The 16,009-nt window shown below is 38.7% G+C and overlaps 1 protein-coding gene across 2 annotated transcripts in view; it reads left to right on the forward strand.

The window, feature by feature from the left end:
- Positions 1-15,747, forward strand: part of CPNE3 (copine 3) — a 35,646-nt gene extending 19,899 nt beyond the window's left edge. For both annotated transcript variants that reach the window (XM_010979352.3, XM_010979353.3), the window contains exons 10-16: positions 778-837; positions 1,379-1,512; positions 5,264-5,318; positions 5,401-5,452; positions 8,622-8,755; positions 9,845-10,081; positions 11,983-15,747. In XM_010979352.3, coding sequence (XP_010977654.1) covers positions 778-837; positions 1,379-1,512; positions 5,264-5,318; positions 5,401-5,452; positions 8,622-8,755; positions 9,845-10,081; positions 11,983-12,093 — 783 coding nt within the window. In that variant the 3' untranslated portion in view covers positions 12,094-15,747. The remainder of the gene's footprint in view (positions 1-777; positions 838-1,378; positions 1,513-5,263; positions 5,319-5,400; positions 5,453-8,621; positions 8,756-9,844; positions 10,082-11,982) is intronic.
- The last annotated feature ends 262 nt before the right edge of the window (positions 15,748-16,009 follow it).

Raw genomic sequence — 16,009 nt, forward strand, 5'->3', positions numbered from 1 at the left:
TTACATGAGCATCTGGGCGCCTTTAGGGCAAAGAAGAGAGTAGGAAATAATAAAGAAATCTTTCAAGTAACTTTGCAACCAAGGTTTAACAACTTTTTTAGCACAGGACAAATAATATTGAAGTTTTCCGTTATCTTAGGACCTATGAGGCACATTGGTATTTTTGCAGCATATTAGAGGAAATGGCTTGACCCAGTACGTCTATCCTGGTCCTAATTTCAAGATAAGATGTTATGTATGAAGGGAAAAAAAATCCGAGAGATTTCTTACAACAAACAAGCGGGAGTTTGGGGGCTTTTTTTAAACACCTTTATTGTGGTATGACTCCTGTACAGTAAACTACACACATTTCAGATGTACAGTTTGATGAATTTTAATAGATGTATATACACCAATAAAACCACCACCACAACGAAGATAGCTAACATTTCAGGTGGGAGTTTTTTTTTGTTTTTTTGTTTTTAATCTTGTTATTATACTTGCTAAAGCTCTCAACATATTAGACTCATTACTAGTTTCTTAAAACTTACAGTGAGTGTATGTCATCTTTGGCTCTTAATATTCTAATCATTGCTATAATTATCTTGAAGTAAAATCTTCCAGATTCATGATGGGAAGGGGCGGGGGTGCCTTAAACGCAACATGCAGGGATAGTTATCACGTGTTTATATCGTGTGCCGCTCACTTTCAAATGGTTAAAAATAGATGCCAGAGAGCTCTCTGCTTCTCTTGTGTAATAGGAGAGTTTTAATTTTCAGTTTACTGTTTGTTTTTTAGATTACAGTGGAATGCACGTTCCTTGATTATATCATGGGAGGATGTCAGCTGAATTTTACTGTGAGTAGCACACTGAGTTTTTCAAAGTAGGCTGTAACATGTTGCTTTTTTCTCCTCCATTTTGCAATACACTTTCTTTTACTGCCAGACTGACTTTGTGATGAAATTGACACAATCTGTTGAGTGTGGACTCCTCAGACAGGTTGTCAACAGTCACCCAGAGGCTTTTGGCCTTGTTGATAAGATCTGTTCCTCTTGCAAGAAAGCAGATATGTACACATCAGTGCTTACCCTGAACTAATTTAAATAATCAAAAGCGTTAGTCAGACAAACACAAAAACCAAGCCTTCCGTCTAAGTCGTGGGTATAATCATTCATGATTTAAGACATCTAGAAAGATGAGAACAGCACGTTGCTTCATGCTGAGGGTTTAATTGTTTATCTGTGGGAATACCTGTGGGTTCAGGCAGTTGGTAGGAGATGGCAGAAGCAGGCTATGGAATAAATGTTTGCATCTCAACATTCAACATGTGTTTTCCTGGACATCGAGCACAGTGTCCTTGACATCACTTTAGTAAGGGCTTCAATTGTCATTTGGCAGGTGGGCGTGGACTTCACTGGCTCCAACGGTGACCCACGTTCTCCTGACTCCCTTCATTACATCAGCCCCAATGGCGTTAATGAGTATTTGACTGCCATCTGGTCTGTGGGATTGGTCGTTCAAGACTACGACGCGTGAGTATGACTCCAGTACCCGTTTCCATAGCTACCCAGAAAGGGCAGTTTCTGTGTCATCTGCTGGGTCTCTGATGTAGCTGAGGGGATCAGGGTGCTGGGGAGAAGCAGCTTTCTCCCTAGTCTCTGGCTGTGATCAGTTACATTATGTATAGCTTGCTTGTTTAACAGCTCACTGAGGTTGACAATGCTTTCGTTACTCTGATCTGGTTTTCCTGGAGTTGACCCGTTAGGGATAAGTTGTCTGTGTTACTGAAGTCCAGACGACACATTTTGTAAACACTCATAGACACTATTTCTTAACCTATTTCCTTGGCAGTCATTGTCAAATTTATTTTCATAATGGTGACTTTCAAGAAGTACTGAAGGCTAGCTTGACATAATTGCTGTAAAATATTTTGGAAAGATTCTCAATGGATAGATTTTGGTAGATTTTAAATAGGTCCCCTTGAAGGTTTACTAAACAATAGGAAAAACAATCCACATTAGTAATTTTTTGTTCTGGATCTGTTAAGGCACAGTTTTCACTTGTTTTTGCCTGTTATTTTATGATAAAAGCCCTTACATATTGATGGAACTTTTCATGAATTTGTTATGACATTTAAAGAGATGAAGTTTTCAGGCAAATGCAAGCAAATCTAAAGCAAAGGAGTCAGTTCCAATATCAGCCTAGTACAATTTCAGGCAAAACTTATTAAATCTAATTTAAAAATTACTTTATAGGATACTTTTTTATATAATCCAGAATGAAAATATAACCACAGACATGTTTAGTAACAGAGTGGTAAAGTATTTCAATTGAAAATAGCTAGAAATACAATAAAAATTTCAAATAACACAATTGTAACCAGACTCAGATAAAAAGTACAAAGTTTACAGGCTTATATGCTCAGACTGCCTCCTTAACAAAAGGATGACTAAAGGAAATTTACCACAAGGAGATTAAAAAAAAAATTCTTTAATGTTCTTTAATGATTAGAGTAACAACAGACTACCTAGAAATAAAGGGTAATGAGAGAAATACATGTGGTTCTGTCTTTATAGAGGAAAATTTCTGGCTTTATGTGCTTTTATTTTTAAACAAGATTTGCTTGTTAGTGAAGTAGGTTTTCAACAAAGTAAAATTAAAAAATAGGAAGAAAAAATACAGATACAATAGTAATAGGAGATTCTTTTCACATATTAGCTATGATATGTCAGAGAAAATTTAAAATACTTCCTATATGATATTCATCTAATCCTCACACTTAACTGAGATAGGTAGTGTTACCATCTTCATCTTCAGATGACAAAACTGAGACGTAGCAGAGTGAGTGGTCCAGGGTCACTCAGCCGGTAACTGGTAGCGACAGGACTGAACCTGGGCTGACTGGCTCACAGCTGTGCTGTGCTGTACTTCTTGTAAGCACAGAGTGCAATGACTTGGAAAGTTTAAAAAAACACACACCAAATTAATAAATTAAATGAGGAGATGAGTCTTTGCAAGTTCAACAGAATTTAGGCAAAACTCTGGCAACACTGATCTCCAATAAAAAGAGGAAATGTGTAGACTATTAATAATGAGATAGAGATTATAAGCATAAATTCAGAAAAAAATTAAAAATTATGTGTTAATATTCTGTAACATCTTATGCTATTACATTGGAAAATCTGGATTAAAGGATTTTTTTTTTAAAGCTGTAAATAACCAAAGTTGACCCCAGAGGCAGGGAAGCAGAGTAGCCCAGCAACCGTGGAAGGAAAGAAATGGCTGGTCAAGGAGCCACTCTTCACAAAGGCACCAGCCAAGACAGTTTCATACATAAATTCTAGCAGACCTGTGAGGAATGAATTCAAACCTGAGAGAATCAAGTGAAAAATATTAGAAAGTAATGAAAGTTCCACAGGGTGGTCAGATACAATGTAAAGTAAGAAATCAACAATTTTTCACCAACCAGCAATAACCAAGTGAAGAAATTATTGTGGGTAAAATACCACAATTCATAATATAATAAAAAATGACAATGAATGAGGGGTCTAGGGCCTTTAGTGATGGTAAATGACAAAATTCTACTGAGGGACAAAGAAGGAAGCTTGTTTAAATGGAAACATGCCATGATTCTAGATAAGCAGATGTGATAATTGTGTAAAATACAACATTTGCCCCTGAATTAGTTAATTTTAATCAGAATTGCAGTGGAACCCTGGCAAAATGACTCTTAAAATTTTCTGGAAGGCAAAATGAATCAGAACAGCCAAGAAGTTTTTCAGAAAAAAAATGAAGGGGAGTTTGTTCCAGCAGGTATTAAAAGTTATTTTAAAGCTATATATATATAATTTAACTTTTTATTGATTTATAACATTATATAAGTTTCATGTGTATAATATTATGTATTAATTAAGAGAATGGAGCTTGTATCTGACCAGTAGAAACAATAAGCTGTCTTGAAATAGACCCAAGAGTGTATATGAGTTCAGTATGTGATGGAGATGACATTTTAGGGGAAAGGATTGTAACAGCTGTCAAACTGGACAGGAACTGAATTTGGATCCCTGACTCATACCTGTATATGTTAGGAAACTATTCTGTATAGAGTGTAGACAAAACTGCTGCAATGGAGACCCCAAAACAAAGTGGTTTGGACAAAAGAGAGGTTAATGTCTCTTACGTGTTGCATGTCTGGAGGGGAGTAGTTCAGGTCTGAGGGGCGGTTCCACCACTCACAGCGTCCATCCTGGGGCCGAGGCAGCTGCTCTGATTCTCATCCTCTGCAGCCAGTGGGGCAAGGACAAAGGGACTGAGAGGGCACGTGCTCTCCCTTTTAGGGTGTGATTCAGAAGTGGCTGACGGGGAGGGTATAGCTTAAGGGGGAGTGTATAGCTCAAGTGGTAGAGCACATGCTTAGCATGCATGAGGTCCTGGGTTCAATCCCCAGTACTTCCATTTAGGAAGAAAAAATTAAAAACAACAAAAAAAAAAACCAAAAAAAAGACAATCAACTGGGAAAAACACTGTGACATTTATGATGTAGGTTCTATCCTTAATGCAATTAAGAATTAACATAAAAAATATTCTTTGTAGAAAAATGACTATATTCATTGCAGTGTTTTATAATGGCAGCACATTGGGTGGCCATCAGTTGGAGGAAACTCTCCACCCAGTGGAGTCCTTAGCAGCCACTCGCGTGGTGTTATTTGTTCGGGCCATAATCCTTTATCTGTAAACCTTTGGGGTCAAATACTCACACATTTTGCTGCAGAAGTGTGAGAGTTTTGTAATATGTGGCATTTGCACGATGTTTCTGTGGCCAAAGGAATGACTGTTCATATCGGGTGGCATAAGTAAAGGCTATAAATAATTTCATGTCATTGAGGTCGGGTGTTGTAGCCAAATGAGTTTTTGTAAACGAGTGAAATACCTTGTACTTTTTAGGACTTTATGGATTCACTTACATATTTATTCAGTGAAATGACATACAGTATGTAGGTAGAAAAGAGTATGTTATAAAACATGAATATAAACTCCACTGTAATAAATATATAGAGAGAGAGACATTTTTCTCCATCAATGCACAGAAAAATACTAAGAATGAGAATTGCCAAATATTAACATTGGTTCTCTCTGGTGATTATTATGGCTAATCTTTGTTTTTGTATATATTTTTTGAAGAGTTTTGAATTTGAAAAAAAAAGCTGATATTGGTTTTATTATAAAGGTAAAACTCTGTTTTGAGAAAAACAATCATTTGCTGTTTTCAAATTTTCTTTCCAGTGATAAGATGTTTCCAGCTTTTGGATTTGGAGCTCAGGTGCCTCCTCAGTGGCAGGTAAGAGGGACCCTCATTGTAAAGCTTTGCCTCCCAGCAAAGCCAAAGTGGCCTCGTCAGCCTTCCTTTCGTCTTTTCACAGGTTTCACATGAATTCCCGATGAACTTTAATCCATCCAATCCCTACTGTAACGGTAAGTTAAAAATAGACACGAAGATTTTAAAACGAAAGCCTCACTAGTCTTTGTTACTTTTCTCCCCCTGTGGTTTAAACCTATTCAGATTTCCTCTGTAGGTTCCTTTTTGTGACATGTTGCACTTTCTGTTGTTTCAAGTAGAATTACACCAAGTCGGTGGTGGTTGGCGTGGTGAGGATGATGGTGGTGCAAATCACAATGATGATAAAGATTGCAAGCTAAATCCTTCTACCTCCTGAGGGTTAATAGAACAAAAGAATTCTTAATCTTGAGGGTAGATCCATAAGAAGAATCATCTTACTTTCCCATAAAAGTTGATTTTAAAATAAACCTGCAATACAGTGAGTCATTCAGTGTACGGATTTTCTGAGGCTTTTCTCAGAGTAGCAGTTACCATCTACAAAGAAAGTGTCCAGCATCAGATTCCGTGCTATACAGGGCTCTGTAAGGAGATGGGGTGGCTCAAGGAACAAAGAATTGGGCTCTTTCTGAAATATTCCAGTACTTCTTCCTTTTTACACCACTGAGCCATCAACCTAAAATGCCAGATCTCCCACAGAATTATATAAGACTGAACAGTTTGGAGGAGGAAAAGAGATAGGGCAGAGGAATAAAATTGTAGACAGTAAGCTTATTTTCTGCAAAGGGTCCTTTTGATAATTATAAAATGTGTAGATTTTTCACTGAAGAGGGTGTTCTTTCTTTCTCTTCCTACAGAATGTTCATAAAGTAAAAGAGCATGAGCATTGTGTCGGGGGTCGTTCGTATGAGGATTTTCTCCTTTTTCTTTTTTTTCCAGAACTCTTTTTCTCGTACTGATTCGGTGTTCTCTGATACACTTTCAGTGGCTGGCCATGACCTTTTGTATCCCTAGCCATAGGAAACTGGGAATATTTTTACGTTTCAGGATGACAAATTAGTGGATGCCAAAGGTTACTAAGGAAAGGGTAGGGGCCGGAGGGAAGTGAATATAGCTTTAAAAGTGCAACGTGATGGATCCTTGGTTGTCCATTGACATTGACCACGTCATTGTCAATACCCTAGTTGCATGTTCTACTAGAGTTTTGTCAGATGTTACCCTTGGGGGAAACAAAATACTTTTACCACGAATCTCTTTGTATCATTTCTTACAATTGCATGTGAATCTATAATTATCTCAAAATAAAAAGTTCACTTAATAATTGAAAAAAAAAAAAAGAAACGTGCTTCATGCTGCTGATGATATTGGAACAAATTTTTGGAAATTGTCGTAATTGGGTTTTACTTATTGCAAGTAAATTTGGATGACTTATAGCATGGGATAATTCGTTTCAGAAGTTGATTTAAAAGGAGCCCATCGTTGGGCTGCCACCATACACAGCTTTTCCGCTTTTGCTTTAAAGTCTGGAAAGAGGAATCAGTTTGGCTTTAGACAAGGGAGATACTACACAGAAAAAAATACAGCCTTATTTTAAGGCGAGGAAATTTAATCCCCCTTTTCCCAATGAATCATTGAACTTAGTTGCCCAGAAAGAACACGTCTCACTTTCTTCTTGAGTGCAAAGGAACGATTTCGGCACAATTCAGTTTTAGTTGAGAAACTGAAGGCAATTGAAATTATGAAGATATTTAATTAATAGTTTTGTATACCTGTCGATTGAAGAGCAAGCTAGATGATAGAAATGGAAGAAAATACTATTATTGCTGTGGTTTGGGGCTCAATTTTTCTACAGTGTGTATCGTTTCAGTAAGACCCTGCCGGCCTGTGTTAGTATTATTACTTTTGTTACTACTGGAGCTGCTGACCTCATGCATGTAAAATCACTTCTGTGTGTGAATTAGTTGCATTCTCAGGTTTTTTGTAAGACCACTTATTCCTAAATTCAAGGTGCTTAGGACCCTTTTACTGGCACTTTTACATTATTAATATAGAGGGTTGGTCACGTGAAGAAGCTTTTACAGCTGGTAAATATTTCTCTCCTTTGTTGATCTATGTTCTGTTGGACATTTCTTTAAGCAAATGTTTTGGTTTGCATTAAAAGTCTTTTAAGATTTCCTTGAAATCTTAGCAAGTACTGAGGGGAATTTTTGTAGGATTTCAGTATCTTCCCTACGTTCCAGACACCACTGAGTATCAGGGGCAGATTATCAGCAGTGCCTTAATCGGGAATGCTGTTCAGCTTTCCAATGGTCGTGCTATTGTGATCAACAATCTCTAAATCTCAGTGACTTACAGTGACAATAGGTAATTTCTTGCTCGCTCTACAAATCCCTTTACTTGTTGGCAGGCAGCTGCTCTGCTCAATCTATTCTCATTCTGGGTCTCAGGCTGAAGGCACAGCCCCCACCTGGGATATGCTGCTCCCCTGGCAGAGGGAAGAGCAAGAGAATGGGTGAAAACAGGCAGTGGTTCTCGAGACATCTTCTTAGGCATGTGCATTCGTATGAACTGGTCAGAGTTAATCAGATGGCCCTGCCCAGTCTCCCGTTACAGAACACCCAGCCCAGGCCATACCCAATAAACAAACGAATTAGTATTTCTGCAGCAAAATGCAGTGAATAACTTGGAAGTGAATATTTGGAGTTGAAACAGTCTCCCACAGATACCATGCTTACCCTGTGAGTTATTCAGTAAACCCTTGGCTAGAATGAACGTTAAGTTTATAGCCATCTGGTATGGTTTTAGAAACTCTGTGTATGTAAAAGTTTTCCCATTTTATCAGTTACTTTTCCTTACCTCTTCTCATCAGCCGTATGAGGCAGCATCTCGTTCATGGTTATTTTTCCATCAGAGTCTTATTCCCAAAACCTATCAAAATTAAGCAGTTTGACACAACATTGTAAAATGATTATAAATCAATAAAAAATGTTTAAAAAAAGAAAATAAATTGATAAACACGTGAAAAAAAATTAAGCAATACAACAGTCCTACTGTAGACTAGTGAATAATTTGGCTGAGATGAAAACAAATGCCTTCTACCAGGGGTGAGTAGAGTTTATAGGTTTTTGTGATGGAATATAGCTATGCGGTTCTGTAATATATACCTTAGAGGAACCCCTGAATAGGGCACTTTTGACTGTTTAAAGCACTGTATGTTGGTATATAAATTAAATTAGCCAGCATGGTGAGTAGTAAACAGTTAAATTGTACTTGAGAATTTTTAATCCTGCTTTTTTTTTGGTCTAGGAATCCAAGGCATTGTAGAGGCATATCGGGCCTGCCTTCCTCAGATAAAACTCTATGGACCAACGAATTTTTCTCCAATCATAAATCACGTGGCCAGGTTTGCAGCTGCAGCCACACAACAACAGACGGCTTCTGTAAGTGCCCTGTCGCGAGGGGACAGGGAGAGTGTGGATTGGCAGTTGCTCCTAGGGCCATTTTTCTATTTATTTTGTCCATCAAGATACAAAGGCAGGGCATGAAGCAATGACATGGTCGTGCTTGGCTTGGGAGTAACATCTCTTGTTGTTAAATTCGTGATCATTAAAAACAACACAACAGCAAAACAACCTTTATATTCATGAGTATTTTCTCTATCTTTTGAAATTTAAAAAAATATCTGTTGTCTATGTTTTTGAAGTAGATTTTGCAAATTAAGGCTTGAGAAGACTTACCCCTTCAGTCGCTGTTGCAAATTACTTCCTAAAGAGACTTGCATTAGATAATCATTACCTGTTGGATCTTGGATACCACATCTCGCTCAGCTTCAGTATTCTCAAATAAGGCAGGAATGACTACTTCATACAGTTGTCCAAAGCGTGAGAGGAGGTGATTCACATAACGTGCACAGTGCCTGAGTCAGAGAAAACACACATCATGTGATAGCTACCGTTATAAACCTTATTTCCATTTTAGACTCAAATGGCCCAAAACATGGAGTCAGAACTTTATGTAACACTTTATCACTCTCTAAAAAGATTTATCAGAGATGACAGGATTGAGAGATCCCCCTCCCCCCACCAAGTTCACTTTTTTCCAGTATATTTTAGTTTGATAACCAATTCTGCTTCTTCCATATTTGATCTTTTGAGAACGGAGTTGCCACTTGCTCCCTCGATCGATACTTTGACATATTTAATACTTCGGTTACATCAAAGGGTTTATTCATAAGCTAACTGGAAGTTTAATCTTTGACGTTAAGATGTCTTGCTTCTGCTTATTTATGCCAGCCCTCTTTTGTGGTCTGTTGCACTTTTGATGACCCTGCAGTTTTTGTATCAGTAAATTTCCTTGTCACCAGAGAATCTTGGAAAATTTCTTGTTGATGGTTTCCTGGGTGGAGACTGGCCGGGCAGATGAGCAGGAAGGAGACTAAATGACTCATTGAGCTGGAGATGTCATTAACCGTTGCTTTTATTGTTGGGGAGCTCAGCCTGCTCAGTGGACATAATTTTCTCTTCCGGCAGCAATATTTTGTGCTCTTAATCATTACTGATGGCGTGATCACAGACCTGGATGAGACCAGACAAGCCATTGTTAACGCTGCCAAGCTGCCAATGTCCATCATCATTGTTGGAGTTGGAGGTGCCGACTTCAGTGCCATGGAGTTTCTGGATGGCGATGGCGGAAGTCTCCGCTCCCCATCCGGCGAGGTAGCCATCAGGGACATCGTCCAGTTTGTGCCTTTCCGGCAGTTCCAGAACGTGAGTACCACTCCCTGCTGTTCTCCGTGCACTCGGAGGCGTTTGAACCCAGACCTTTGCCCGTCCGTAACCAGGCAGCTGAGTAGGTGACTGGGGTTAAAAATGTGAATTTTCCATTTGAAGACCCTTGACTAGATTTGGCAGTTTTGTTTCAGCTTGTATACTTGTGTGACCCTTACACAGTACGTTGTTAAAACCGATGTTGTTGTGAATGTTTTGAAATATGTTTGATCTTCACCTGTGTAATAACAGAAAAGCTCTATGCAAATATATGATGAATTGACCACACTGGAGGTTGATTTGATGAAAATCTCTGGGGAGGCTGTTTTACGCAGTTTACTCCAGCGGTAACACCTTGTACAACTCTGGCCCGGAGTCGTTACCAGCACACTGACACTGATACAGTCAAGGTCCGTTACAGCAGGTGCCCTCCTGTAGCCCTCTTATAACCACACCTGCTTCCCTCCCGCCTTCATTTCCTTTTTAACCCCTGGCAACCACTAATATGTTCTCCATTGCTGTAGTTTTGTCATTTCAAGAATGCTATGTGAAGGGGGGGAAGGGTATAGCTCAAAGTGGTAGCGCGCATGCTTAGCATGCATGAGGTCCTGGGTTCAATCCCCAGTACCTCCTCTAAAAAAAGTAAATAAACAAATAAACCTAATTACCTTCCTCCCCCCAGAAAAAAAAAAAAAGAATGTTAGGTGAATGGAATCATACAGTGTATATAACCTTGAGATTGGCTTTTTTCCCACCCAGCTGAATTCTCTGGAGAGTCTTCCCGGTCGTTGAATGCATTCCTTTTTATCGCTGAGGGTCCTCCTTGATGTGGGTGTACCAGTTTGCTTAACCTTTCACCCACTGAAGGACATTTTGAACTGTTCCCAGTTTTCACTTATTACATACAAAGCTGCTATAAACATTTGTTTGCGAGTTTTTGTGTTTTTATTTCTCTGAGATAAATATGCAGAAGTGCAGCTGCTGGGCTGTCTGGTTGTTGCATTTTAGTCATTAAAGAAACTGCTGAACTTTTCTGGCACAGTTATGGCATTTTATGTTCCAATATTCTAAGTGAGGGTGGGGTGGGGAGGTAGAGGGTGGGTGTGTATTAAAAAATGTGGTAATATGAGGGATCTTTGTGGTGAAGCAGTTCTGTATCTTGATTGTGACAGTGGTTACACAGATCTACCAGATGATAAAATTACACAGAACTATACACACACACGCAAATGAATGTGTGTAAAAACTGGCGGAATCTGAGTTAGTCCTGTGAACTGTATCAGTGTTCATTCCCTGGTTTTGATGTTGTACTATAGTTATGTAAGATGTTACATCTAGAGGAAACTGGGTGATGGTTACATGGGATCTCTCTGTACTGGTTTGTGTTTTTTTTTTTAGGTTGGGGGTTGCAATTAGGTTTGTTTGTTTATTTGTTTGTTTGTTTGTTTGTTTGTTTATTTATTTTTACCGGTACAGGGGATTGAACCCAGGGCCTCGTGCATGCTAAGCATGCACTTTACCACTGAGCTATACCCTCCCCCCAACTCTGTACTATTTTTGCAACTTCCTATGGATTTGTAATTATTTCCAAATAGAAAGTTTTTAAAAAATGAATATCAAGTGAATGAAAGACCCATATTTAAAAGTTAAAAAAAAAAATCATTGAATGCCAAAATGCTGGCACCAAAAAAGGACTTGACAAATGTTAGGGAGCATAATAAAGCATCCCCAAGTGACGTTGGTTAGTTTAATTCCATGTTTCACAGACTGTCCCTGAGACAAGCCCAGGAATCAGGAAGTACTGCTTTTTCCTCATGGGTGATGTGTTCCTCGTCTTTTATCAAAATGGCAGTAAAAACGTGGTTGCTAATAAAATCCCTTTGCTTTTAATTACTCCCCAGGCTCCCAAAGAAGCCCTTGCTCAGTGTGTCTTGGCGGAGATCCCCCAGCAGGTGGTGGGTTACTTCAACACATACAAACTCCTTCCTCCCAAGAACCCGGCTGCCCAGTGAAAGGAGCTGTGTGGTCTGTGGTCACCGGAGCGGGATTCTTCTGTGCTGTGTGGAGCGACGGCTTCCTCTCTGACACCAGATCATGAATCTGTCATTTTACCTGGTTTTCCCCAACCCCAGCATTTAGGATATAAACCTGGTTCTGTGGATTATTCTTTTTATGCTTTTTGGGGAGGAAAGTGCTAAGTTAATCTTTGCCCAGTCAATTCAGTGATTGCTAGTAATTGCGGTGAGGCTGTTTGCTCAGGAACCAGTGTGAGAAAAGCAGATTTTGTCGTGGTGGTTGTTTGCTTTCATAGGATGAAAATGGTGTTTTTGAGTATATGTTAATTGAAAGAATCGAAATGGTTAGAATGATGGGATTTACAGATGGGTATACACTGTTTGCTCCAGGCAATAAATGTTTTATAAGCCACTGTTCACAGCTGATGACAAGAGCTTCTTGAATTAGATAGTGTTAGAGGGGAAGATATAGCTTAGTGGTAGAGTGTGTGTTTGGCATGCATGAGGTCCTGGGTTCAATCCCCAGTGCCTCCATTAAAAAAATAATAATGATCAATAAACCTAATTACCTCCCCCCTCCCCCCCAAAAAACTGAATTAAATTAGATGATACTGAATTTGTTCCTATATTTAGTGCTTTTCCATGGGATAAAACTACCTTCACTTGTACCTGAATTTTGCTGCAGTTCAGACATGCATAGTTCAACGCAGCATGCATTCCTACAGGACTTCATGAAAAATACTATGAGAAGGGAAGGCATACATTCAGTTCTTAAAATTGTACAATCATCACGTAAAAAGAGCCTCATATAAGTAAGCCCTTTTTATTTCCCTTCCTAGATCTTTTATTTTCATTATGGAATACTATAAACATGGTCAGATGCAAACTCTTCCCTGCCTGTATGAGACACTCAGGATTCTTTTTCTGCAGAGATGACAGATTGTCCTAGATTGAGCATTGTTAGCTTATTTTAATTGGAGTTTGTCAAAATGGTCAGTCCTGCTTTGTCTAGGAAAGCTGTAAGGACAAAACATAGAAGGAGAAATTCATAATTCCATTTCCTTAAAACTAATGAAAGACTTAGTTATTTAAAAAAATTTTTTTTTACTTTCCTTGCTAAGATCCCATATATTGATTTGTGTACTTATATAAATTCATTAAGATATTCTCTCCTTTTTTTTTTTTTTTTTTGGTAACACTTTTAGTCTGGTTTTTTAAACTCATGATAGTGGTTATTAATTAAAATACCATTTGACATTTTAATAATGTGCTATTTCCTAAGCCCAGAATATATTGTAGTAAGTGTAAAACCTGTTGTAATTAGAAACAAAAAATCCAACTGCTGCATAGGATGGAGTGGTCGTTACATGCTTTTTATTAGACTAGACTTTTTTCCCTGATTTTTACCTTTAGAACATAATTCTTAGCAAGTGTTACATGTTCAGAATAGACTCAGTAACGTCTTACTGAGGACCTGTGCGCCAAGTACTGTGCATATCCGTATAGTGGCCACTCATCTTTAACATTCGGAACTGTGTGTTCATCACACGTCCTTCAGTGGATCCACCCTGTGCCATTCATTCCTGTCACTCTTGTTGAAAACTTGCACCACAGCTCATGTCTTTTGTTCCCTGAAATTTCTGAAAGACGTGAGCTGTCAGCCGTGAGCAGCTCTTGGCTTCTCGGAAACAGCTCATTGCCAGGGTCAGGCTGAAGAGAGTGGGGACCTGCTTGCCATCGTGGTTGCCTCGTCCAGGTGAGCCGTTACCACCCTCCCGCTCGGCCGGCTGGCCTCTGGATGTGTGTTGTTGACCTGAAGGTAATAATGAGCAGTCTGTTACCCTGTAGCATGTCTCCTTAGTTGACACGTCCCTTTGACATCAGTTAGGGGAAAAAAAGAACTGGTGCGTCTTCCCCTGGTTTGAGCCTTTATTGTCTAAGATTTTCTGGTTGCAGTTCTCTTTCCATGCTTAGAAACAGCATATGTATGTTGCTGTTGTTTTCAGAATTTTCTTTTTAAACACATGAAACCTTTAACAAACTGGTTTACTATATTCTTTCTCAGTCTGCAGTAAAACAGATAGAAGGTCTCCTGTTTGAAGCTGGGGCGCGGTCCAGAGCCCTGCTCTCCGGGCCTCCTCCCCACTCTCCTTGACCAGATCCTGGTGGCGCCGGAGTCCCCTGCACAGGACCCCTGGGAAGCGCTGGTCACGAGCACTCATTGTTCTCATCGGCCACATAACAGTGCTGCTGGCACCACTGTCCCATTGATGATTTGGTCTTCATAATTTTCTGTTCTGATTTTAACCAAAATTGTTCCCTTTTGAAAATTGCTTTTGTATTATTCAGTCTTGACCTGGGTCATCAGGAGATGCTATTTTTCATAAGGACCACGATTCCAGCAAATTAGGGTCGCTGATAACCTTTCTGCAGTTTTGAATCGAAGCGTTTACAGTTTCTAAATTACCGTTTTTATAAAATTCTTACAATTTCAACGTTTCACCTCATCACATACTGGTTTAATATTGTTTTATATTAAAATAGCCCTTTTCCCTATTATGTCTGCTTTCATTAAAGTGCTGTTAGTTCTTTTTCTTTTTTTCTTTTTTTTTATTGAAGTACAGTCAGTTACAATGTGTTGATTTCTGGCGTACAGCACACTGTCCCAGTCATGCATATATATATATATATATATATACACACACATATATTTGTTTTCATACTTTTTCATTAAAAGTTATTTCAAGATATTGAATATAGTTACCTGTGCCATACAGAAGAAATTTGTTTTTTATCTATTTTTATACATACTGGTTAAATTTGCAAATCTGAGACTCCCAAATTTATCCCTTCCCACCCCCTTTCCCCCGTAACCATAAGATTGTTTACATGTATGCGAGTCTGTTTCTGTTTGTAGATGAGCTCATTAGTGTCCTCTTTTTTCTTTTTCTTTTTTTTTTTAGATTCCACATATGAGTGATATCTTAAGTGCCATTAGTTCTTAAAATGTATTTAGAGAAAAATAACAAGTTGACTTTCACACCTCATATGAGCAGATATACTGCAGACATACAGTGGGGGTGACGGTGCCCTGGATAGATGTAAAGTTTCTCACATCTGCCTGAACTGAGAAAATAGTATACCAGTTAGCACTGTCATGTCGCCTTGTGCTTAGAATTGAAAATTTTTAAATCGTAAAAATTTAAAGTCAGAGCAGGGATTTACAACTGTCCACTTGGGTAGTGCCTTAAGCAGCCTTTCCAGAGTAAATTCAGGGCCCCCTCGTTGCTTAACGCTTTATTTGACCTGCTTTGCCTTTTTCATTTTGTAAATTTTCTGGAAAGTCATCCTCAATAAGTTTCTCCTTGTCTCTTTCTGTGTGTGGTGGATAGTCAGGGGAGTGACTCATCAGGTCAGCTGGAAGTTTGGTTGAGGTCACGAGAGACTGGTTTTTGCTTGTCCGGATGTCATACTTGATAATAAGTGTATGTTACTAATGTATGAATTGATGTTAAATGTATCTTCCACTTGAATTCCCTTTGGATAAAATTATCTCTTGATGTGATACAATAATTCCTCATTTTGGTTTTTATTCTTTCTCTAAATGTTACCAGTTGAAAAGTTAGAAATAAAGTGAATATAGTACTTGAAGTGACCTGTATTCCATATTTTACTGAATTAAACACCAGGGTGGGGGGGTTATTTTATGGGATTTATTCGTGTTAAAGATATTGAATGCATTCAAGATACTCTTCAGGGTGCAGTAAGGGACAGGTTCTCAGCTTAGTTAGATAGTGCACTGAGACATGGCGCTCAAATCTTAATAGTTGTGTTAAGCAGGAGAGTTTACCCATGTGACATTAAAAAAAGATGCTTCCATTACAATGTAGTCATTGGACAGAGCCTTGGGGAT

Source organism: Camelus dromedarius, chromosome 30 (genome assembly GCF_036321535.1).
Source record: "Camelus dromedarius isolate mCamDro1 chromosome 30, mCamDro1.pat, whole genome shotgun sequence".
Lineage (NCBI taxonomy): Eukaryota > Metazoa > Chordata > Mammalia > Artiodactyla > Camelidae > Camelus > Camelus dromedarius.